Source organism: Phalacrocorax carbo, chromosome 2 (genome assembly GCF_963921805.1).
Source record: "Phalacrocorax carbo chromosome 2, bPhaCar2.1, whole genome shotgun sequence".
NCBI classification, from domain to species: domain Eukaryota; kingdom Metazoa; phylum Chordata; class Aves; order Suliformes; family Phalacrocoracidae; genus Phalacrocorax; species Phalacrocorax carbo.
Window position 1 is genome coordinate 62,187,311 of NC_087514.1, and position 25,418 is coordinate 62,212,728.

Here is a 25,418-nt window from a genome sequence, read left to right on the forward strand (position 1 = left end):
ACCTGCTGTACCTCTCCTCAAAATTAGGTTTATACAGTTTCCTAATAGTTACTGATTTTTTCAAACTCAAAATATACCTTAGTTATATATCATAAAATCCATTTCTGTATTTTTTGCTTACAGTGTGTATGTTTCTCATCATTGTGATTTCAATGCATAACGATTTATCTCAAGAGAAGACTTGGCTAACTAAACATAAGTGGAGCATTTAACAGTCATAACTAAAATAACTTTTAAAAATTGACATAATCTTTATTCATAGAAAAAAATAATTCTGGACACTGAACAGAGCATGGAGGTAGGAAGATCTTCAGTTAAATACCATGACTGGAAATGGACGCTGCTACCATGTCAGCAACTAACATTTATTAACATCACGACTGTTAGGCTAAGCTCTGGATGGCATCTATTGAGATACTTATTCCAAGCTTGTTCAAGTTACATCATTTTTACTACACAGATCTCAAATTCTCCTGTTAAAGGTGAATTTTGATGCTATGATAACTTGTCTCTGTGTTTGGGCCCTGAGATATTTTAGATAGTCAAGGGTTTTTATTTCTGTTTTGGTGAATTATGCCTGGGTGATAATGAATAAACTGCTAAATGTGAGAAATATGAACTAAATCCTGTGAAAATAAAGGAAGCATTAAATTGTTACTCCTCAGAGAATATTCAAGAGGTCTGCTTGAGACAGATGGAATAATGACTGAGAAATATCCAAAACTTAAATAATATTTTTAGAAATATAAAAAGTATTAGTTTCTTATAGTCAGTCTTTTCATTCTGTTTAAATTTCCTCTCTAAAGTATAAAATAAACTGAAATCCAAAATTTTAGTAGCACATTGGTAACCTGCAAAATTCTTTACTAGAAGAGCATCAATTACTTTTTTCTGGTAGAACTTTACGACTTCATTTTACAAACAGACATTAAACACATAATAATACTATCATTTAACCCGAAAGTTTCTCTCTTGTGTGTATAAGATTATTCAGTTTACTGCTCCTTTTCAAAACTCTCTGCTGGTTTTCTACTTCCAGAGGTGTATGAGATGAGCTTTTACTTCAAAAATGATAGCAGGAAGAGGGAGAGCTTTTAAACACACTTCTTCTATAATTCCACCATGAGAGGAAAGCATATCTCTCTGACACTGTTCTAACTTCACAATTAGCTATCATCATGCTTTCATTGGGTTAGTACCAGTGATGCATTTAGTCTAAGAAACATTAATTTATAAACATGGTTAATGGCTGCATGTCATTCAGCAGATTGCCTTTGCTATTTTAGTGAGAAAGTATCAAAGCATTCCTAAATTTGTAGTTACAGTTTTTCAGTAATCCAGTCTATCCTTTTAAGTTGTTCTAAGCAGGTATAGTGAAAGCATAGTGAACGGTGAAGTCCTTTTTTAAAGTCAAGCAACCTTACGTTTTAGATAAAATGCCTGCACTCTCAAGTCTTATTAAGTTTAACATAAGCCTGTAATTTCAAATTGCTTTAAAAAAAAAAAAAGTCCTTTCTTCTTTACAACTGCTGGAAAGATGTGTCTTCCTGTCTTCAAGTGTTTGAGGAAGCTTCTTAGTCATTGCCAGAGAGCTAATTATCAGCTAACACAATATCTTCACTTTTATATGGCATCTACTATTGCTATCTGGTTGTAGCTTGAAATAACATTAAGGCCCTCTAAAGAATATTTCCAAGGAATATTTCTTAGAAAGCTATTTCATAGAAAGCTTAAATCTGAATAACAAATGGATTAATAAATGCTTTCAATGCATAGGTAAAAAATAGAACAGCTTTTGAAAGGTACAAGTTCTAAAAGCTGTGTTTCATCCCTGCATATATTAATGTGAGATCTGTTATCTTTTCTGAAGGTTGTTCATTGGTGGCAGGAAAAAAAAGTCATGGAAAATCTTTACTTGGTTTAAATAACTCATTTTATTAAACTGGGAGCTACATGTCTACCTCCCGCAAACCACCACCCTCCTTCCCTTCCCAGCAAAATACACAAAAGCATGACTAATTCCCTATGTTACACCAGAATTACAATGTTCCTTGAATGAAAAACATTTTACCGGAGTCCAAGAATTTTTCCTGTCTTTGGAGGACACTGCCTACAGTTTGAACAGCATTTTGTCTTTAAATACCTATAGGGAAGTACAGTAATGGGACAATTCTGTGTTCTGGAGCAAGGGTAGAAGTATGTGATCAAAACAGATGATTGATTTTGCTGCTTTTGTGCCGTGAGGAACACTGGCAGAGCTCAAATGGGACTGACACTGCAGTGCAACTATTTGCTCAGGTATTCTAAGACACAGCTGATATACTAAAATGCATGGTCCAATTACACCTCATAACCATTTTTAACAGCCAGGCATTCCTGTCTTTTCTTTAAACAGCCCAGACGTGGAGCACATCTGATTCCACAGTGAAAGCCTAACAGGCATAAAACATTTTTTGGATTTTGGTTTGCTTTTTTGTTTGTTTCTTTGATTTTGATAAGGGTTAGTTTTGCTATCGTTGATCTCCCTATTCCTCTGGCACTTCAGGTGTGCAAAAAAACTGGCTGGGAGTGTCAAAGGAAGGGCTCAGCTGTATCACCACACTCACCGTGAATGTCTTAGACTTATATGTGTTTAGTTCTCACATTTTACTGACATAATGAAATCGTCTTTTAAACTTAATATTTGTAGAATAGGTATCCATTTGGGGTGGTATAAATCCTTTGTCCTCATCTTTTCCTATATCAAGCAATGTAAACTATACTGCCTACCAATTTTTTCCTTTTTATTTTTTTTCCAATCAAAGCTGTATTTTACGTACATAAAAACCTGGTGAAAAGCATATTCCCTCCATCCTGTCAGACCAAATTTGCTCACCAGCTTCAAATCTCATGCGCTGAGTTTCATTTTATGGCAATTTTTTTATAGGCTAGTTATAAATCTTTGTGAATGGAGCATTTATAATGAAAATACTACTGGGGCAGGAAATATTGGCCACACTAAAGATCAGCAGAATTATAACAGCAACAAGATTGAACAGTACTGATCAATCAGCCTCCAGTAGCATCCCCTTTTTCAAAGGCAGGTTACTGTCTCCACTTCATACACTTTTTCTCAATGTAAGTAATTTTTTTTCCTTCATTTCACTTTAGATATCTAACATGAAATTAGAAATTCACTATTTCACTTCATCTCTGTAGTATGAGTGGAGTTTCATGAGGCATGTATAGTGTTTTGTGAAATAGTGTATCCAAGGGGAAATGTCAACATGATTTGAAATGCAATAAATATTTAACAGTTAGGTATTCCATATCATCAAAGTAATATGCTATGTATAAATTTACATTTTTGCATTGCATTTTTTAGTAAGATGCTTCATGCTAAATCACTAACAGATTTAGGGGTTGATTTTTCTTTAACAAGATACCTGATAAGATCCATGTTTTGACTGGAATTTAGTTTGGCTGTAACAAAAAGGCAACAAAAACATTTTAAGGAAGGGAAAAGTGAATGATGAGCTAAAAAATTGAATAACCAAGATGATAAATTAAGGTGGTAGATGTAATTTTCAAGGATGTAAAAGAAAATTATACTGGAAATCTATTTATGCAGACATCAACAGTCAGTTCACTCTCATAATGATTTGCTGCTCTACACAAGAATCAAAAGCCAAAGAAGACAGCAAAGTGTATAGCTTTACCTACTTAAATACATCAGAAAATCACTACTTGAGACAAAGTAACTGAATCCGTACAGTTTTATCTATCTTTCACATTTGTTTCTTTTTTCACTAGCTTTATATTCTTCCCACTTTTCAGTTATTCCAGGAACAGGGTAATTTTTCTGAGTGTTTCCTTTTGTTGGTTTGTCTTGTCCCCATGACACCAAGTACTGTAAAGACTAAAATAATTTTTCTTATTGGAGTTTTCCTTAGCTGTTTTCCCCCCAATTTAGCCTTTCCCATATGTACTTAGGATCAGAGCATTTTTTCTTATTATTTCTTGCATTTTGCCATCATCTTATCATTTGTTGACATCCTTATCCAATTCAAATATACCTTGAAGTGAAAGAAATTGTGACTTGCAGGAATTTCTCCTCTACCATTTTCTTTTTCTTTCCTTAATATTACCAACATGGAATGTCTCGGTTTTGTGAAATTTCTGTTTAAAAAGCTCATTAAGTTTTGAGCTTGAATAGGAAAATGAGAGTGCCTGCATTTTGTATAAAAATGCTTAATCTCTGTTTATGTCTGTGGTAAATGAAATAATTTTACTTTACTTTGGAAAGGTATAAAGTTCAGGAACAGAGTTGTTATTCTCATAATAACCCTCACTTATACTACTTATGTGGAAATGCTTTATATTAGTTTCTGGTTGACTGAGTCTGTAGTTGAAAGCATAAATTATGCTGACTATGCCAGCCACCTTGTACAAAGTACTCAGCCTTTTCAGGTGGCTTTGTTAGGGCACTCATTCAAGATTGTATTTAGAGTCTTAAAGTAATTTGTTGATCATTTTGACACATTTCAGTATTAAACTGCACACACGTCCTCTCAAAAGGTTTTCTTCAAGGTCATGATGCCTGTATCTTTCATTATAAAACAAAATCCTTGATCATAGTCACTTCTCTAACACACACAAATTTTATCACCTGTTTCAGAAAAAACCTACAGCTCTCCAATATAGTGTGTCAGTCACAAAGAACAGCTGAATGTTTTCTTTAGCAAATTAAAACAAGATAGTTCCTTTTCTCTCACAAAGCAAAATGGCTGAAAATAAAGTATTGCATTATATCACAGAATAGTTTGCGTTGGAAGCTGGCTCTGGAATTAATTCATCCCAACTGCTTCCTCAATGCAGGGCTAGCAGAGATCTGGGTTCCCTGATAAATACTTTAAAATCAGTAAACTGAAAATTGAAAGTATCCATGCAGAAATTTTCACTTCTATAGAATCTGCAAAACGAAACTCAGAAAACCCTTCTTTCTGAGAGTTTTTATCTGGAAAATTCTGTTTGTTTTGAATCAAAGTTGGACCTTAGCCTAATTTTGTGTTAAATAAGAACATGATTGTGCCTCCATCAACTGTGTTGGCATAGTTAAGGAGCTGGACTCAGAACAGAGGAGAGAGGAGGCTGGCTTCATATTGCAATATTAGCACAAGTGAAAAAGCTCTAAAGATGAAATCAATTAATCTCTGTAAGGACCACTGGAATCTGTATATGGGAGACAACATAAGAAAGCTAAGTACAAGCTTGCTGTCTTCATCTGCATATTGGCTCAGAGTACAGAACTAAAAAAAATTGCTACTCCAGTCAGATACTTTCTTTTATTTCATCTCCCTGTAGTTCAGGCGCGCAGGCATACAAGTATGTATTACAAATGGAAGAGCACAAGTCAAAGAGATGTAAAATGTAAAATAGATTACTTTTCCCAAATACGTGGCATATTTTGGCTGCAGGAATTCGGGCAGAAAGGGGAAAGACTATTGGGTAATGTGAGACATGTGCAAGTAACTTTCTGTCTCCTAGGTGGAGATGTTAGGTAGGAGATGTTTATATATGTCTCCTCCCTTTATAAACACACAGAGGCATAGAAAGCTGATACTATGAATAAAAAGATGCATTACTAGGAAAAATTCCCAGCGGAAAAGATTAATGAATTAAAAGTAGAGGGCAAGGTAAACCTATCTATCTTTGAGAAAGATGTGGTTGATGTTCTGATATTTCTACCACAGTTTAAATGCAACAGGAAAGCAAGTATTTAAAAATACTATCCGGAAAAACACAACCACAATTAAACCAGACTGACCTTTAGTCAATACAGTAGTTGTAGTTATGTGATTCAAGGTACTGCTTTTAAATACTTGCTGTTTTAGGTAGGGGTACAGATGAAATAATGCTTATTTTTTTCCATAGATCGTGTTTGCAAGGAATTCACATTTTGTAGTTATTGAAACAATTGTCACTATTGCAAAGTCCTAAGGACATGCATTTTCTTTATTTCAAAATATTGACATGTGAATATAATCTTCATAGAACTCCAGCATACTTGTGCCGAAATTGGAATGTTGAAAACTTTGAGTCAAAAATGTTACATATTGTAAATTTACTTGTTTTGAACTGCCAATTCTGCAATCTTTACTGCATGCACATGTAAAATTTCTTCTTTTCTAGAGGAGGGCTTGATGACAATGACAAAAACTTCTAAGATAAATAATAGTCTTCCAGTTCTGGAAAGTGATAGAGTTATGTAACAAATATATTTTACTCAGATACTTATTAATCTTGATGCTGGGCCAAAAAAAAAAAATTCATTTAATTTCAAATTCTAAAGAAAATGAAAATGCTTTTTAATAAAAGGCATAAAAAAGAAATATTTTAAATGTTAAGAAGGGGTTTCTTACATTCATTCAATATATTTCCTATATATCCTATCAATTTAAATTATTTTTATTCCAAATTATTTCTAATAAATAAACTAAAGCATTTTATTAAAAATCTGTCTCAAAAATTATGTTTCCTGATACGTATTTTCCCTTCAGAAAGATAAATATTTGATGAAATGAAATCCAAAATTATTTTAGTAAGTATAGAAGATGGAGCCCGTCTGTGCTCCCTGGAGTTTTGATTCCAACTATAGTTAAATTCAAGGGAAAATTTTTATTTCTTTATTTGGAACTGAAACAGGCGCACAGTTTCACTTTCAATAAGTATATGGAAATCAATATGCTGTAATGTAGTTTATGCTATTTTTCAGTTTCCATCTGCTCCCTTCCAATGCATCTTTTTGTGAGTGACAACGTAATAATTGCTGTACCAATTAATGCCCTTGCAATCCAACTGCATCGTTACTGCAAAATAAATGTTTTTCTTTGTAGCAGTTTGTCCTGCTATGAAACTTTGCTTCAGTTATTCCAATCATTTAACAGCAGAAAAGGAAAAGCTGCTTTGTCATCAACAGCTCAATAGAAAGCACTGTATATTCAATACGGAGAGTTGGCAGAATTCTAACCAGTATCAATTTATAAATAGGGTAACAGCAATCATTTATTTTCTGCCTTAAATGAAAGTATCATTTTTGATGCAATAATAGCCACTTAACTAATTTGGGATTGTAGTAGGGGTTTTTTGAAGAACTTTTTCTTTATCCAGAATAAAATGTGGAGTCTCTTTCTTTACAACAAAAGCTCTTAGAGGATAAAAGCTTCCATCTGAAATAATTTAGTTTCTTGCAGTAAGTGTTTCATTTTCCCTAGCAGGTTTTCAGTGCATAGCTACAGTGCCTCTCCCACTTTGTACCGTGTCTTAACAAAAATGCTGCAGAGAATGAATATTAGAGGCTGAAGCATCTTGAGACACGCTTGCCCATCAAAACCATATCCTCAGTACAATCTGCATGCCCTCTCTGGTATAAATAGGAGCTTTCGCTGCTGTTGGGAAAGTCCTTAGAGAACATAAATCTAGATTAAAGGCTGGTACTAGTTTTGTGAACTTTTCTGGCTGAAGGGCTGTATTTATTGTCTATTGAGAATTGTGTGAGGAACAACATACAACTATCTTCTTCCCACTAACATTTCATTCCTGAAACAGCTGTTAGCTAATTGGGTTTTTTTCCACCTCCTTGCACCATCCTTTTTGGAGAAAACCTTGTCTTCTCTGTTTCACTGGTTTCCAGACTGTTCTGTGTATTGTGAACAACAGATTTTTTGAATGAATATTCCTAAAAAGAAAAGATTTCTTTACAATACACCAAGCGATTCACTTTATTTGGTCTTAACTTGCACTGACTGATTCATATAAATTTCTTTTGAACAACCATGTTTTTTCCATAACTTTTATAGAAACATCTATAGCAATCACAGAACTCTTGTCCTCACAAAGTTTCAGAGCTCTCCCAAGTACAAATATACAAAACATAATACTAATAAAGATATCCAATTGGCTTTAATTTAATTACTTCAATTTTATGCTCATAATCTTGGGAATGGAAATGCCAAATTTTATTTTCAAAAACAAAGTTTATTATTATTACCTAGAAAAGTAAAACTGCATTAGAAGGACATAATTTTGTTTGTAAAGTCATCTGTTCAGAGGTTAAGAAATCCCAGATGAAAGCCTGCTGTGCAGCTGCAAAAGTCTGCTTCTTTATTTTACCTAATGACTATCTAATATGAGGTACATAAAGGCCTGCAACAGAAGCTGAAACACAGGAGTCTCTGGTCCTATTAATTTTTAATCATTGTACTGCAAAAGTATACACTTATATTAGATCTTGTATTAGAAAAGCTTGGTCACAGGGTTTCAAAAGTGATCCTGCATCAGAGAAGCGAGTGGTCTGGTGGCAATAACATTCACCTGCATTGGGTTGCATATTGCCCACAGGTCATCATTCCCCAAGCAAACTATCTGGCACCAAAGCCAGTCTTAGAAAAACCCTGCCATCTCTTACCCTTGGCTGCTTGTCCTGCTCCTCGGCTGTGCCAGTACAACAATTTGTAGGGCTCTTGCAAACCAGATGACCAAAGTGCTTCAGCTTACAAAGCAGCCTTTCAGTTGCAGTGGCACAACTGACGGACAGCGAGCAGCAGTGTGGGCAGAGGAGAAAGGGAACATTTTCAGTGGATCTTTCCATTACAGAAAGCGTAATGTCGAACCTTACCCACATGGAGAAGGGAATTTTAATACAGGACTCTGCATCATAGATGAGTGCTCTAAGCAAAGAATATCAGATGAGAGACTCCCTTGAATTATTTTGCTGGAAAAGAAAAGCACAACTTTTTTTTTTTTTTTTAATTTGGAAAAGCAAAAGGTTTGGCACCTTCCTTCTGGTTAAGAATTTGAATTCTGAATCTGAAACAAAGAGAAATATCTCCCAAGAAACAGCAGTAAGGGAGCTTTTAAAGCCTATTGCTGGATCTCTTTTTTCTTCTTCTTTTTTTTTTTTGTTTTTCTTTTCATTTAGCTGAGTACTGCAAGTTTTCGGTTAGAAGTTGTGATCGATCTACTTATATGTACATCAATCACTGCTGTTACTAGGAAACCATTGAGCTTTTCCTCTAAAGAATTGTTATAAATAAGCTCCATGTCATGAAATAGGATCCTTGTGTATACTGCCTCTGCTTCCAACATAATTAAGATCAGGAAAAATCTAATTTTGGTGTAATTTGCCAGGTTACATTAAATTATCTTGATGAATCATTCATACCTAATTGCTTTGGTCTACAGCTTCACTGCATTCTATGATCCTGAGAGTAAATTTAAACAAAGGATGAAGTAGGCTTAATAATACGTTTCCAAGGTCATGTCCTAGAACTGGGGGGGGGGGGGGAGGAAACAAACAAACAAACAAACAAAAACAACCAACAAAACATTTCATATGTAAGCCACAGGAAAAAACTCCCCCAATTCTACTGGTGTCTTCAGGTCACAAAGTGTGTGTTAATCAAATTCCTCTTATGCTGACTTCAGAAGAGCTGTAGAGAAGAGTTAGTTTTGTATTCTTGAAAACAGTTGTGGCACCAAAGAGCTGCAAAATCCACAAACAGCCGCCTTCTTCTTCTCTTTTAACCTTTTAAGACCCAAATATGACACCAAAAATACTAATGAAGCAGGAGACTTAGAAAGCTGTGGAACTTAAATTCTTTACTGCAAAAACTTGGCCTGTAACTTCAGTTTCAAAAGCCTTACTGCTGTCATAGACCATAACTGTGAAGATGCTGCAGTACCTAAGACTCCATTAGGCTGATGAGCTGTATAAGTATTTAAATAATATTTAGTAGGAATGCAAATAAAAGAATCAATTATCATTTAGCATTTCTAGTACAGGATATACTCAAATGAAAAAAAAAAAGCTGAACAAAAACTTAAATTTGCGAAATTTACTACTTAGAAGTCTTAATCCAACTTGGAACCATTGGACTATTTCATTATTTTGCCACCATTATTTTTTTGATTCATTTTATTTAAATATATTAATATAGTTCATTGTTTAAAAAAAAAAAAGTTGCAAGTAAATATATAATGTTGAGCCATTCTTTCCTAAAGTCACAAATTTTCTATTACCCATAGCTTTCTCATTTCATTTGAACCAGTGTCTTCTATTCTTTTTGTTATTATTTCCATAGATTGATGTCATCCTGTTTGGCCTGAGCCTCAACCAGGTTTCTTACATCTTTCGGCTCTGCTGAGTGTGTCTTTTAATCTTTTGGATCTGAGACTCTCTCTTTCTCTGACTATATATCCTAACAGTCAGGGAAGAAGTCATCACTTATCCTCATTAACCCCTTTCGTTACAAAATGGCTAAGATCAGCCATGCTGTGAGATTTAGCAGCTACAAATTTTCTTTTAAAGAACAGTAAGGGATGCGCTAGCAGCTGACGCATACATCCAGGAAATGGAAGACCTGAATTTAATTTCCTTTTTAACCTTAATAGGTTCAAATTCATCTTCTATATTCTAAGAGGCTGCCTTAGTACCTTGGCTAGAAATCAGTTTAGCAGGGGCACTCTTCATCACTGCATTAAAGCTGCATTATTCTACAGAAGGGAATTTGAAATTAATTATATGAGATACAGCACATGATACACATAGGCCTGAGTTTGGGGAGCTACCTCAGTTGGCAAGTGTCTTTACTCCTGCTCATTGTCACAGGGACTATTTGTGTGTTACACGTCTTTTTTTATAAAATACATAAAAAGAATGGTACTTTGACATATTTTTATTGGTAAGAAAGAGAAAAATTTTACATAGCCAGTCACATGGCTGGATGGGCAGTTCCTTAAGGCCCTTAAAATATATATGATTCTAGCTTCTGGGTAAGAAGAAAACAAGACCTTGCATCCTCAGAAGGAAAAATGCCAGATTTGGAATATAAAATTAAAACTTACAATCATGCAACTTTCTATGTTTAGGATTGCATTAAATAAAATAAAAACCCCTAATAGTAATTGTGATGCAAATCCGAAATAAAAGCGTATGAAGGCCTCACTTAATATCATGGTTAAAAGTTGGTCAAGCCATATAACATTTAAGACTATTCTCAATGTATTACCAGTGCTTTTGCTTTGCAGCTCAGATCTCACAGCCACCATACATTTTAATTCATTTTGATGCAAAAGCTTGAAGCAGAAAACATTTAAACTTGGCATTTCAGTCAGGTTTTGATAGCCGATGTCAATTTAACCCAGTGAATGAATAGTAAAAATACACATACAAAATGCATCCTGCTTGGTTTTGCTATCAGAGGGATTTTTATGACCATTACCGTGCCACTGGGAATTCAGTCTCTGGCTTTATTGTCTCTAGTGTCACTGAGATGTACCTTTTATTCTATTTTTCATTTAGTCAGGTTTTTTTTCTCTCTTGGTCCTAGTATTGCTCTGATAGACTAATATTCAGGAGGATCCCGGGTCTTTTCGTGAAGCAGTCAGTAACATGTTATAGCAAAACTTTTCCAAATACAAGTTAGGATTAAGTTTTGCCAAATTCTGTCAACATCATTCTTGGTTCCAGCGCTATTGTGTCAGTCTAGAAAGCTGCTAGCTGTTTTGAAACATTTCAGAGCGAACTGACTTCTTCTTGTACTCTGTTACAGCAATTCTTTAATAGTTCTGTGGTTGAAAGAAAAATAAGATTTTGCATTTCTACATATAATACATGTATTAAAGGCATTTTTAAAAGCATTATCCAAAACCATTTTAAATACAGGCTTCAATATACATTTCCAGAAAATGGAGACTATACATTGCATGAAGATACATACTTTGGAACTTAACTTTTTGTTGCTAATTAAATCTCAATTTCAGAAGGAAATTTTGAGATAGGCAAATTATTGGGATACAGAATCAGGCCATAGGAGTCATCTTCTAAGTTTGGTCATTGGCTTTTTAATGGCTTTTCACACATGGTTTCCCATCTTGCTGTCTGCAAGTGAGCAAGCCATGGTTATATGACAATCACAAGCCTGTGTGAGGAAAGATCCTGCACATCCTCTTCCCAACCAGTATTCTGCCACGTAGCCATATCCCACCTCCATTTCCTTTTGAAACGGCAATGATGATGTGTTTACCTGACAAACTGGCATCCTATTTGAAAGACAGTAGGTACGTAAAACGGCGTTTATGTGAAAAATCCCTTTGAAACCACTGGCATTACTTCCACCACTTAAGCAGTGCTTCAAATAAATAAGTGCATTACTTCTTCATCAGCTCTAACTAACAAGCATAACTGAGATGTATAGAGTAGGAGATCTACAGATATGATATTCTGCAATCTAAAAAAAAACAAAACAAATTAAAAAATTCTGCCCATAAATTATGCTTGTGTTGAGTCTGGGACCTTCTGCCTCAGCTGGGCATCCATCACCTGCTCCAGCCTCGGGCACAGGCAAAACCCTCCTCTGCAGCCCCAGTGAGGCCCCATGTGGCACATCTGCTTTCCGGGCACCCTGGCACCACGGGACAGTACAACATCAGCCTGTCAGGGTCCACACCCATGGCAAAAGACCTCAAGTAAACTGAGATTAAATTAAAGCCCAGTTACATCTTTTGTGTCCATGTCTCACCCTCCAGGTCACAGCCTTGGCTCGGCGAAGGTGTCCCGGGCACAGACATTTCCCAGCTACCCCTCGGAGCAGGGTGAGGAGCACCAGCAGTCCCTCTCGCTGTCCAGCAGCTACGCCTTCAGCTACGGCTCAGGCTTGGTGCCATGACAGCTGGGGGCGGCCGGCCGAGAGAGACAGTCAAGCCTGGAGCCTGCCGCCAGGGCCGGGGAGCCACCGGCCCCCTCTGCACCCACCATTTGCCGTGAAAACTGATGCCTACCAGCTCCAGCCGGGTCACTGCCAAGGCGGAAACCTGGAGAGGCGGCTTCCCTGAAGCAGAGGCTAAGTCTTTATTTATTTATTTTGCCGTTCCTTTTGTCTATAACGTTCAGGAAGGAGGGGGGTGGGGGGGGAAGGGAACACATTCGTGTTGTGAGAAAGTGGTGGAAACAAACGAAACTGTGTTGATGTGAAGGTTTCTGCATGACCGGAGAAGGCCCATTCTGGGGCTCCATCACGATGGCGCATTCGACATCGGGGCCTTCCTACCCGCCTCCACCAGCAGGCCGGCCCATCTTCACCCGTAACATTTTTAGGTCCTTGCCACAGCCCACCGATTCCCGTTGGAGTGGCTGAAACATCACCGATTCGAGATGCAGCTTCAGCGCTGCAGGGGTCACCTTCATATCCAAGCGAGTTCTCTCATTACCCTAGAAGGTGGTCAGGTGTTTTTCGAGCCAGGCACCAACAGATACTGGAGTAGCAGGCTAATACATTTTGTTGGGAATAGAGTTCGATGCGTTAAGGTAAGGTTATCGCCTGGTATGACTCTAATCTTAAATTCCTGGGGCACAAATTCATCCCTTACTAATTGGCACATAATTCTCATGACACCCCTGAGAGCTGTGAACGTCCACATCAACACCACAGTCTCGTCCTCAGAACTGCTGCGAGGTGTCCTTATTTGCAAATCATTTAGGTAACCGTGCCTGCAAGCCTAACTTTAAAAAGCGGGAAAACTGTTCTCAGAAAAATAAAAGCGGGCCACATCCCCAGCTGGTGACTGCCTGTGCCATGGCTGGGCCAGATACGGTAGAGCTGAGCTCTGGGCTTGTCTTTCTGGTCAGCGTTACTTTGATTTTCTCTGTTTACTTCTCAAATTTCTGTTTTAGATGCACATTGTACCTTGTACGATCATGTGTCAAGCATCGGTTTACTTTGAAAAAGAGGATGAGTACATCTCAATGAAAATTTTCTGTCTTTGGAAGAGGTCTTTAAAAAATGAACTCTAGTAGGTGTGTTTGTAATCAGTAATGAAGGAATAAGTTGGAAGGCATACCTGTAGGTGGGGAACAAGTTTTATCTATCCTGAACATTTAGATTTTTGTAAGTGGTATCGAACATTTCTGTACTTCTTGTGATGCCCTGAAATGTTTGAAATTGTGGGGAGAAATATCTGCCCTCTTACTATGATCTGAGCAGCCTTGTGTTCTGTTCCCAGTGTGAAATGATGCCATGATTACCAGACGGATTCGTCTCATTAGTTTTTTCTCAGGACAGGTTGAGGAAGCATATCAAGGAGGAGACACATAGACTTTTTTCCAATGAAACAATCAGTTTTATGTACCATAATTTAACTGAAAAAAAAAAGTGCTGTTGGGTTGTTTTATATATGCACATATATATATATGTATTAAAAAGTATGGAAGAAACTTCTGCTTTTGATTAAGCATTTACTGATACAGTATGTCCAGCTTTTCTCCAACCATTTTCCAGGCTAAGAGACCTTGCAGACTTACAGCTTTCTACACCTCAGTGAACAGCTACTGAATAAAAAAGCTTTGTGATCCGCTTGAATGCAACACTTCTACCCCACCACAATCAGCTTTATTTTTTCCTCTTTTCCCCTGTCTCATTCACTACCTCTTTTCCTTCTCACAGTGCTGCCATACTCAGGAATAGAACGGCTCCCTACAGATTATTTTGATGAGCTAAAATGAAAAATTGCTCTCCCACGCTGTCAGGGAGCTGTACCCATGGTGCTCTCTGAGCTGTACCCATCAAGGAAGCTTCATTCACACATTCATTTAAGAAAAAAATTTGGTTGACATTTTGCTTTGGGAAAATTTCCAGTTTGCAAATGTTACATGCAAAATGGGATACAAAAAGATAGATACTCTCCTGGTGTAATTCTGTTATTAAATGCAGCTTTGCCAAATACACGCCTTTTGAGGAACTGGCCAGTTGTTTTTATTCCTATACAACTGCAATTCTTTCACTTGCCCTAAAAGTATACATTTTCTTTAAAATTCCTTAGGTTCAGTTTCCAATATGTTCTGCAGATTTCTATGCTGTGTCCATGTAACTGTCTTCCTCTGTGTCGTGACTTGAGTACTTATGTATTTCACACAATCTAAAAGTGGGGAAAAGGCAAAACAGGAGAGTATGAGAACTGCTTTGTAGTTCCAGTGCCCATATACTTTAAGAACCTATCTAAATCCTGAAGTTAGTGCTTTAGCTATGTTTAGATAAAAAGCCTAAGATCTACATAGTGTGCTCTTTCTATTTCCTGGGGAACAGTTGCTCTCTGTCACAGATGGTTTTGTCTTCCTATGCAGTGCATGAATATTGTCTAGTTAATGAAAATGTAGATGCTATTTCCAAAACACACACAAAAAAAGGGGGCGATTGGCCATGTATAGGAGTTTTACTAAATATTTTGCTTTCATTACATAATACAACTATCCTCTCAACTCATACATTTATAAACATCTGTGAAGTCTCATCTTGTAGCAATAGTCAGAAACTTTTAACTCTAGGACAAAGCTGGAGAAAGCAACCAGCAAAAAGCAAACCTGACCTACTGGGAGCCTATTTCTTGTAGAGAATAAATGTAACCATGCTGGAAGTTGTAAATAAGGATGCAACTTCACAGTGTACTGTAATCGTACAATCTAAGAAAACTGGGCACCTGAAGCACAAAGATATTCAGCAGCTGGTGGATCTTGCCATTAGTGCCAGTCCACAACAGATGATATCACTGTAACATTTCTGTATTTGCACAGCTTCCAGAAATGTTCCTCAGAAAAGCTCTATGAGAACCAGGCAGGCACTGCACCAACAGTTTGCCAGAAAATTCTGTTTTCATGGAATTGCTTTAATTCCTGGCATATGCCTGTCGATAATCTAAGTGATTCCCCACTGAGACTACTTTGTACAGCTCCTAGTGCTTCTGCCAGAAGGAAGACTCTCTTTTGGCACACGTGGTAGAGCTGCTTGCCTAGAGACTACGAGGGCCTTTAAATAGGCCCAGGGACCCCATGGGTCCCTGTTCAAGTCTCGGCTTTCTTCATGTGCAAGGCACACAGATAATGTGTCTACTCCTGACCCAAGAGGAGCTCTCTGTTTTCAGCTAATGAGCTGTGAAGAGATGGAGGGCAGAAAATGTCTTCAGTGGTAACCAGGTGCAACTGGTACAAATGGAACTTAGCATTAGTACATTATAAAATAGAAGAAATAATATAAGGCTGTCGCTTTCATTTTGGTTCTGATGATGTGTTAGGAATATATAACCGTAACCATGATTTAAATTTTTAAAAAATGACTCTTGATAACAATATATTCACCCCTATGAACAAATAACACACAGCATTACTAAATATAGTTATTAACATATCTTAACTGTGAAAATTATAGATTGATGCATGCTGGTTCTTTTGATTTTGTAGTCACTTGGTGCAGAAAAGGAGAAATTGAAGGAGACTGGTAATAAATCACCAAATGGTGCTAAGGTACTTGAGTAGACGCATTTTTTAAACAGCTACATTTTATTATTGATAGTTTAAATCATCCGTGAGTATACTCTTTTGAAATAATTTTGCCTGCCTATGTAAAGGAAAAAGAAAATCTTGTCACATAGAGTTTGCTGTCTTACTGAGTAGATGTGTAGACTTTCCTTTCTGTGGTAGGCTCTGATTCCAGCTCCTCACATGTTCTTGGTGGTAATTTTGGTTTTGTTTTTTCCCCTATAGCTAGCAAGTAAAACTTGGAAATGTATTGATAAACCAAAGAAGTTTGCAACTTCGCAACTCTTTTTTGTTTTGACAAAAGTCTACCAGACATTTCGGGAAAATAATTAATTTTACAACACACGACTAGAAATCCTGTTGCGAAGCAGCAAACACATTTCTAATCAAGTCTTGTCCTACGCTAATAACACTTTGCTGGAGGAGGAGTTGAAATTTAAGATCTGAGGTCAAAAGTCTTTTAAAGTGCTCTCTATAGCAATAATTTAATTACAACATACAGATTTCAGGCACTCATTCATTTAGGGGTCGCTCAGTGCAGGCAGTCTGTGAAGACCCTTACTTGTTCATGGCAAAGAGAAAAAAAAAAAAAAAGCATTAATCAGATCTCTGTATTGCACTTATCAGAAAAGGAATGAACTTCATGCTTGTTCAGCTCTCCAGTCAAAAAGGCAATACTATAAGGAGTAGTGATTTTTGAGACATTTCATCTCTAGGAACTGACAAAGACCATCAGCCTGTAGCATATAAACCTCTACTCAGACTTAGCTCACCAGCCACATTTTTTGCTAGTTTTCATCTGGTAACCTAGAAACTGCAGGGTGGTATTCCATAAGAAAATAGAAATCTCTTGAATGGCTGTGCTTTTTAGCATGAAATACAGCATTATTTACAACTGTTTCTTCCTAAAAGAAAAAGAGGAAGGTGTTCCAATTAATCTCTTTTTTAGTGTGTTTTATGTGTGTTTTATATCAGTGATTTTATTTTAATATGTGTTTATTATGAGATTGGTTCAGCTCCCTTTTATACCTGCTGCAAAAGAATAAATGTGGCTTTTATCTACATACAGGATAGAGTGGACTGTGGAGAAAGTGTCAAAAGCTACTGTTTGAGTAAAAGAGCAGATCCCACAGCACTGGAAAATTTTGTTTTCATGTAGATCATCCAAATACTTGTGACTGTTTCTAAACCAGCTTCTTACACAACCTGTATATATTAGAATCTTATATTTTTCACCACAGACAACTGGTTGGGGTGTCTGCTTATTTTGTAGGTAGGAGATAATGACTGTGCAACACCATTATAGTGACATAACTTTAAAATCAAAGGTTATAAGGTTGGATATATTAACTGTGCGGATATATAAGTGTTGCACTCCACAAAGGGTGCTGTGTGTCAAGAACATGATATTATAAATAAATGGTCTTCACTTTTGATTTTAGGTAAAAAGGTGTGTTATATTGGAAACAAGTAGAAACGTACAGTAGAATGAAAGAAATGTCAAAGAATATTGACTAACCTATTGTGATAAGAAGTTTGTCTCTCTGTCCAGGCCCTGAGAAGACAATAGGTAAAGGTGCTGTGCGTTCAGCAATTATTTAAATGGCATTATACTTAGAAACCTAAATATTAGAATCCATAGGTGAACTGCTTCTATTGAAGAAAATGGAAGTTTCACTTCACAAAGATGCTTTTCACACCTTTGCATGCATATACAGCTTGACAGATTTTTAAGGATGTGAATAAAACAGGTATGAAAGTAACTGAGGTTTAAGTATGATTAATTATAATAAATTTTAAAGTGTCAATATTGTTATGAATATTGCAAGTTGTAATGGAGAAAAGATTTTCTTTTTAACTAAATGCAAGCTCAGAATCTAATACACTCTCTAAGATGAAAGAGTTAATCTTTTTAAATCTCCCACTGAAAGTCCCAAAGCATGGATTTCATTGGTTTTTTTCCATCAGTACAGAAATCCTTGTGAGGTTAAATGGATTTACCATGTTCCCTTACAATCCTGAGATTGTCAAGTGAATTGATACATTCTGTAGTAGATCTTTTTCCTGTAACAATAGCTGACATGAATGAAGTTAACCCTCATTTTTAATATAGGCTACACATTGTTTCCAATCTTTTTTAAAATTGTATGATTGCAGGACTGCAATGGGCATAGAAATAGCACGAATTAATCCTCTGTTTTGGCAATTCTGTTACAGTAACAAAAATAAAGGTTCCAGTTAAACATTTATTCTCATCACTGCTCCTAAAGCTAAAATAGAAAAATTATGTAAAATAAAGCTATCCTTGTTGATGTTAATTGTTGCATTTCCTGAGTTTCTGCAGTTGACAGGCTGTGACAGGAGATATGTATTTTCCAGAACTGCTTTTTGCAGGTTATACTGATTTAAGATGGTTACAAGGAAAAAAGACAATGCAGATAAAAAGCATTATGACTTCCTACCAAAGTATGGCACATGCTCATCTTGTATTTCTTTCTCTTTCTTTGAAAATCATAATTAGAGAAAGACAGAGAAGGTTTTGAAACCTAATAAAAAGGAAATTAAAAATAGGGTAAGAAACCAGCAAAAATTTAAAAAAAAAAATCTGTAATCTTTAAAATTATTAGAAGAATTTAGCAGATATTTAAGCACACATCAATGGGTTGTGTTGTGCAAAACAGTTTCCCAGAGCGTTCAAATTCTGGCTGTATGAGAAGCTGGGAACAATACTTTGTGTTTAATCCAACTCACAGTTCTCAGTTGCTCTGTGACAATGGATTCAGGAGTGATGGGCTCATTTTCCCTAACCTGGCTGGAAAAACCAAGTACCAGTCCATCTAACATGCATTATGCAATATAGATGCTTAAAAAATAGTATTTTGCACCATGCATTGCAATGATTATCACACAACTTTATGGACGTTATGCAGCCAGCCAGATATTTCTAAAAATATTACCTAGAACATTTCAGAGCTGATCGAATTCTAGATAATAAAAGCAACATCTGCATTCATGATGTGTAAAAATACATCCATAGGTCCTCAGCCTTTATGCATCTAATTGCACAATGATCTGACAGAGTTCTGTGGGAAAGTTCCTCCCATACTACTATTGTTGAGTAAATTATGGAAATTTAAAAGAAAATAATAAATGCCTGCTTCAAAGAGATTTATTTCAGAGAAAAAAAATTGTATTAACAAAGAGAATTTTTAAGATATATATAAATATTCCTAACATACATTTTTATCTTGAAATACACTTTAAACATCAACACAAATACAGAAAGGTATTGAAAAAAAAAAAGAAAAAAGATACTGTGTAATTTTTTACTAGATCTTATTATGACAAGCTATTGATCACTTAAATCATAGAATCATAGAATGGTTTAGCTTGGAAGGGACCTTTAGAGGTCATCTAGTCCAACCCCCCTGCAGTGAGCAGGGACATCTTCAACTAGATCAGGTTGCTCAGAGCCCTGACCAACCTGACCTTGAATGTTTCCAGGGATGGGGCATCTACCGCCTCTCTGGGCAACCTGTGCCATTGTCTCACCACCCTCGTTGTAAAAAAAATTCTTCCTTACATCTAATCTAAATCTACCCTCTTTCAGTTTAAAACCATTATCTCTTGTCCTATCACTACAGACCCTATTAAAAGGTCTGTCCCTATCTTTCTTATAAGCCCCCTTTAATTATTGAAAGGCTGCAATAAGGTCTCCCTGCAGCCTTCTCTTCTCCAGGCTGAACACCCCCAAATCAGCCTGTGTTCATAGCAGAAGCACTCCAGCCCTTGGATCATTTTTGTGGCCCTTCTCTGGACCCGCCCCAACAGGTCCATGTCCTTCTTGTGCTGAGGGCTCCAGAGCTGGAGGCAGCACTCCAGGTGGGGTCTTACCAGAGAAGAGCAGAAGAGCAGAATCACCTCCCTTGACCTGCTGGCCACGCTTCTTTTGATGCAGCCCAGGATATGGCTGGCCTTCTGGGCTGCAAGTGCACACTGCCATCTCATGTCCAGCTTTTCATCCACCAGTACCCCCAAGTCCTTCTCCGCAGGGCTACTCTCAATCCCTTCCTCCCCCAGCCTGTACTCATACTGGGGGTTGCCCTGACCCAGGCGCAGGACCTTGCACTTGGCCTTGTGGAATTTCATGAGGATCTCAGAGGCCCATCTCTCAAGCTTGTCCAGGTCTCTCTGGATGGCATCCCGTCCTTCTGGAGTGTTATTAAACTTACTGGTTAATACTACAAATTAATTATTTAGTCTAACAATCTAATTAAACTTTTAAGAAATGTATTAAATGCCATTTAGAATCACGGTGACACTTTTTTTCTAAAACTACAAAATTGTCTTTTTAAGTAAGCATAAAGCTAGAAGTAGTATGTTGGCCACTGCTAGTAATTCATATTAGTTATTTTATCTAATTATACCAGCTAGCAACATGGATAGCATTGAAACTTGCTTTACATAACTTTGTGCGGTTCCTTCGGTATTTCTAGCCTGAACATTATGTCCTAAGTTAGATGTAGGTATATATAACTGCAAGACTATAACACAGATAGGTAGTAAGGTAAACCTACAGCTTTATAAATCAAGCCTAATCAGAGTCAAGAAACTCATCAGAGCAGTGACACAGTCCTGTGTCATGGTGGTAGCCTGCTCCATTAGTCTCAGACCTCCCACAGGTGAGACTATCTTGATTCTTAGGCTCTCATATTTTAAAGGACATGTTGGCAAACTCATCACGTGTTTTTCCCATGGTTATCTAGATGCCCATCCTCTTCTCATCACTCTTAATGCGTTTTACTCTTAGAAAAGAATGATAAAAAAGGAGTTAGGGGGACAAGCAGAGACAAGGACACTCTTCTTGGAGTGCCCTACTGAGCCCTGCAGGTTCTTCTTAGTCCTTAAAACATGAGTTGTTTCTGTACAGGAGCCCAGCTTCAGGGGAAGGCTGGAAAGGGCGGGGGAGAGCGGATGCATGTCCGATGCAGGCTCCGGGAGAACTGGTCCAGGGTCTTCCGTTTCCTGGCTGATTTGGCAGGTAGGATACTGGATGAACTGACTGCGGTAGCACAAACAGCATTTCATATGACAGTGAAGAGTCTAGTCCAGCATAGTGTTTTGAAGACCACTGTGGCTCTCTAGCCTCAAGGTGGAATCCTTTGCACTGGATGTCAGAGGGGCAGTGGCCACCCTGAGCCCACACATACCCTGACACCACATCCCAGCAAGGCATGGCAATGGGGGCATGTCTTGTGCCCAAAACGGTTCCCCAGGAATGCATAAGTGTTGAAAATGTCTTTTGAGTTGCCTTACACCTTAAATAATACAGTCTGAGAATTTGACATGTAGTTTCTGCTCCTGGGGTCCACGGTCTAAAAAGGCATTTTAGCACCTATCTTGTAGACAGACAGGAGTGTTTTTGGAACTAGCCTTTAGCGTCAGACTTCCAAAGCCGTTTAGGGGATTAACTCCTATTGAGCATTTAGGCTTTAAAGAAAATAAGTCTTTTTTCACTTGTGCTGGGAAATACTCACTGAGACAGAGTTTCTGCTACTGTAAATAAATACCATTGATTTGAACTTTCACATAGCTCAATAACACAGAAGGTTTAGAGGGCCATGATGCAGATAAGATTTTAAAATAAATTTAAAAAAAAAAAAAAAACGAACCCTGGTTCCCAGATGTCTTTATGATAACAAAAAAGTCACCACCACTCCTCAGAAAAAAACCAAACTAGAAATGAAACTGATGATAGTGAGATTAGTCCTCTGAAATCTTTTCTTTTTCTGAAGTAAGGTTTCTTATTTGGATCTCTCAGGAGTAAACTAGCATCCAGCTGTTATCAAACTAGCAAATGCAGCTAGCACCTATACTTTAACTGTTCTGCCTGCTTTGTTGCATTGGTCCTCTCCTCCTGTCCACTAGTCCTGGGATAAGACCTGGATAGGAGGTAGGTGGTTAAGTTGCACAGCACGGTTAGAACAAGTTATTTCTGAGTCTTCTTGAAAAAAGTTAGGTGCTTAACAGAAAAGATGCCTGTGAATTTAGAGCAGGTGGAGGTCAGAAGGCAGATTAAGTGCTGGACTATCCTGCCTAACATGGGGGTTTGGAGGAGTCCAGCTTCTTGTGTTCCTTGGTAGGTCCAGCCCTTAAAGCAGACTGTTTCCTCACAGAAACATTGGTTCACCCCAAGATGCTCAGCCAAGGGAGAGCAGCAGACAAGCAGAAAGAGCAGTAACATGACTATATTACAGGGTCAGAGGAGCTCTTCAAGGTAAAGGAACATATTTGAAATGAATAAAGAAAGTAACAGGAGATCATGTATGTTACTGTTCTAACTTTCACCTTCTTTCATAGACTGTAATTTTGGAATTTGCCCTGTTGATCCAAACTCTGGCAACTGCCTCTCCCACATTCAGAAGTCCCAGCAAAGACTGACTGCAAATAATTTTTTTCTCTGATGTTTGTTTTAGACAGATGTGAGCTTATGTCCTTTAAAGACTTAGTGGTACTATTAATCATGGATTTTTCCTTTGAACGTGGGACTTACATAAACATCTACCTTTTTCATCCAGCATAGAAGATCAAATTTTTGTTGTTGTGGAAAAGAAATCTGTTCTTACTTTTCTTAAAATCTCATAGATTAATTTTCCAGTTACAGAGAAGGTAGTTACCCAGTGATTAAAGACTCAGTGTTTTTAATGAAAATTTGCTTTATGATGTCTATTTCCATTCAGCCAAGTTTCTAAGGCCTTAAAACAACATAAAAAAGACAACTATCTTACAGGTTAGACAGTATGCTGAGCTGGTTACTATCCATAGTTGTGTCATGTTCCTTGATTTTTTTTTTCCCCTCCCTCTTAACTATTTGGGCAAGTGGTGCAGCATGAAATAGCACAATTGTTCAACATAAAATTTCTAAATTACAGTTGATGAGGTTCATTCAAAAGGAACTAAAACCTTCCAAAAGAAAGAAATCTAATCTATGGGAAATATTGAAAATAAACAGCAATAAACAATAGCTTGTACTATTTTACACTGGAAAGTTTATTTACGTAATCCAAACTCTGTCACATCAAATAGACTCTTGCTGGGTCCCATCCTGCCAGGCTCATAAAATATTTATAGAGTTTTAATATTACATTTCAAATTATACTTTTGTAAGTTTTTCTTGTGTGTAGTTTACTAGTTTCTAAGCCAATGAGAATATTGGTAAGTTTGGGGTTGTTTTCTTTCTGGTTTTCATTTATATAGGTCTCATGTTCAGCTGCTGTTCACTGATATTACCATGGTACAAAAATGAAGCTGTTGCTTTGGGTTTGTTTTTTGAGAAAAATAATATATTGTTCTTATTCTGCTATGTGTGATGTGCTTTACCCTGTGGACTATCCTGGTAGAAGTAATATGTCTATGGAATTTGAATTAAAACAGATTAAATACCTGCAAAGATGTGCACTACAGATTTTTTTTCTTCTTTCTTCTTTCTCAAAAATTATTTTGAAAAGACAAGCTAAAAGTACCAAGGGAGGCAAGAAATAAGGGCATTACCAGAAATAATCAAACAGTCTGGTATTCTGGGTACTTAACCTCAACCTGTCCCCAGTCTTACCCTCAGTAAAGTAAGGATGTACTTTGACTGTCTCTACAAGCAGTGAAACAGTACTAACTTCTCGGCTTATGGATATTTCTGTGTCAGGGTTCTAACTGAGAACTTCACAGTAATCACATTCATTGCATTATTGTTTTGGCAATTTAATATAAATGTGGTCATCAAAGAAATGACCTGATGCTACAGGGTTTTATTTGTAATGTTGTGCACAACTTAGAATTATCTGCTATGACATTTGAATACTCAGGAAGTAAACCAACATATTGATAAGAGAGTTCTGTGTATCCTCATCAACTTCACATGCAAGCATTTATATATCACAAAACCTTCAGTAAGTGAAAGAAAAAAAAAAACTATCCCTCGCAATGTGTATGTGTCCTTGTTCAGGAGTACACAAAACCAAAATGAGATGTTTTCTAATGGTATAAGACATTGTAAACAATTTAAGTCTTCAGTGCTAGGTTGAAGGACAGTTTAGTTTAGGTTTTTCGATTTTTAGCTGAAGTGTAGGATAACGACACAATGCTACGATTGCTCAAATAGTTCAGAGAAGCCTTGTATCCACATTATTCTCAGAGACCGTAGACTCCTGTTTTCCCATGCAAGTGAAGAAAGTTTTCCATTGGAGAAGGCTACACAAAATGTGCTTTTCACTGTCAAGCTGTTGATGCTCCTTCCTAGCCGGCCAGGTGGAACCAGTTACTGATCCGTAGGCAGACGCATGATGCCTCCCCCTCGATCCTTTTCAAAAAACAAAAACAAAACCAAAACCCAACATATTCAGCAACACTTTTACGAATGCTTCAAGAGAAAAGAGGAATCAAGCATAGGTGGGCCAGGCACACAGTTTTTAGTGTGCAGACATATATGATTATCAGCTGTCATGGTGACACCTTCATCTACTGGGATTTCGTCCTCAGTAACACAGCAGATTTGTAAAAGGCCAAAAGATGTGTAGATCCTAATTCTCAGGTCTGCCTTCTAGTTCTGTTTGTTTAAGGATATTTTTTTTTTTGTCTGTTTGTTCAATTTCTGTGTGGTTTCTTCTGTAGGTTTCAGCAGAATGTATACATACGCACACATACAACTACATGTGTGTGTGTATTGTTCTGTAAATGTTCTCAATCATGCTTTTTTCTGCTTTGCATCATTTATTCATGTATCTTCCATGTTCTCATTTATTTTTTGTGCAACTAAACCTTAAAATAAATTATTATTAAATATAACCTGACAGTGATGGAGTCTTCATGTTTTGTTTTCTCCTGGGTATGGGGGGAGAGGCAGGGAGGAAGGAGGGAGAGAGGAAATCGGGGCTACACTTCTATTCCATCCCCAAATAGAAAGTGCTGAAATAACTATGGTGAGTAGCATGAAGCCTGTAAAACCACACAGCTGTCAGATAGCAAGCTTCTGTTCATAGTTTTAAATCTAGGTTCAAAGATCCCTGATATATTTGCTTTT

The 25,418-nt window shown here is 37.1% G+C and overlaps 1 protein-coding gene across 1 annotated transcript in view; it reads left to right on the plus strand.

Annotated features, from left to right (window-relative positions):
• The window catches only part of DOK6 (docking protein 6), a 274,858-nt gene extending 249,670 nt beyond the window's left edge, over positions 1 to 25,188 (plus strand). The window contains exon 8 of the mRNA XM_064443089.1: positions 12,568 to 25,188. Within this exon, the coding sequence (XP_064299159.1) occupies positions 12,568 to 12,707 (140 nt within the window). The 3' untranslated portion in view covers positions 12,708 to 25,188. The remainder of the gene's footprint in view (positions 1 to 12,567) is intronic.
• Positions 25,189 to 25,418: the final 230 nt, after the last annotated feature.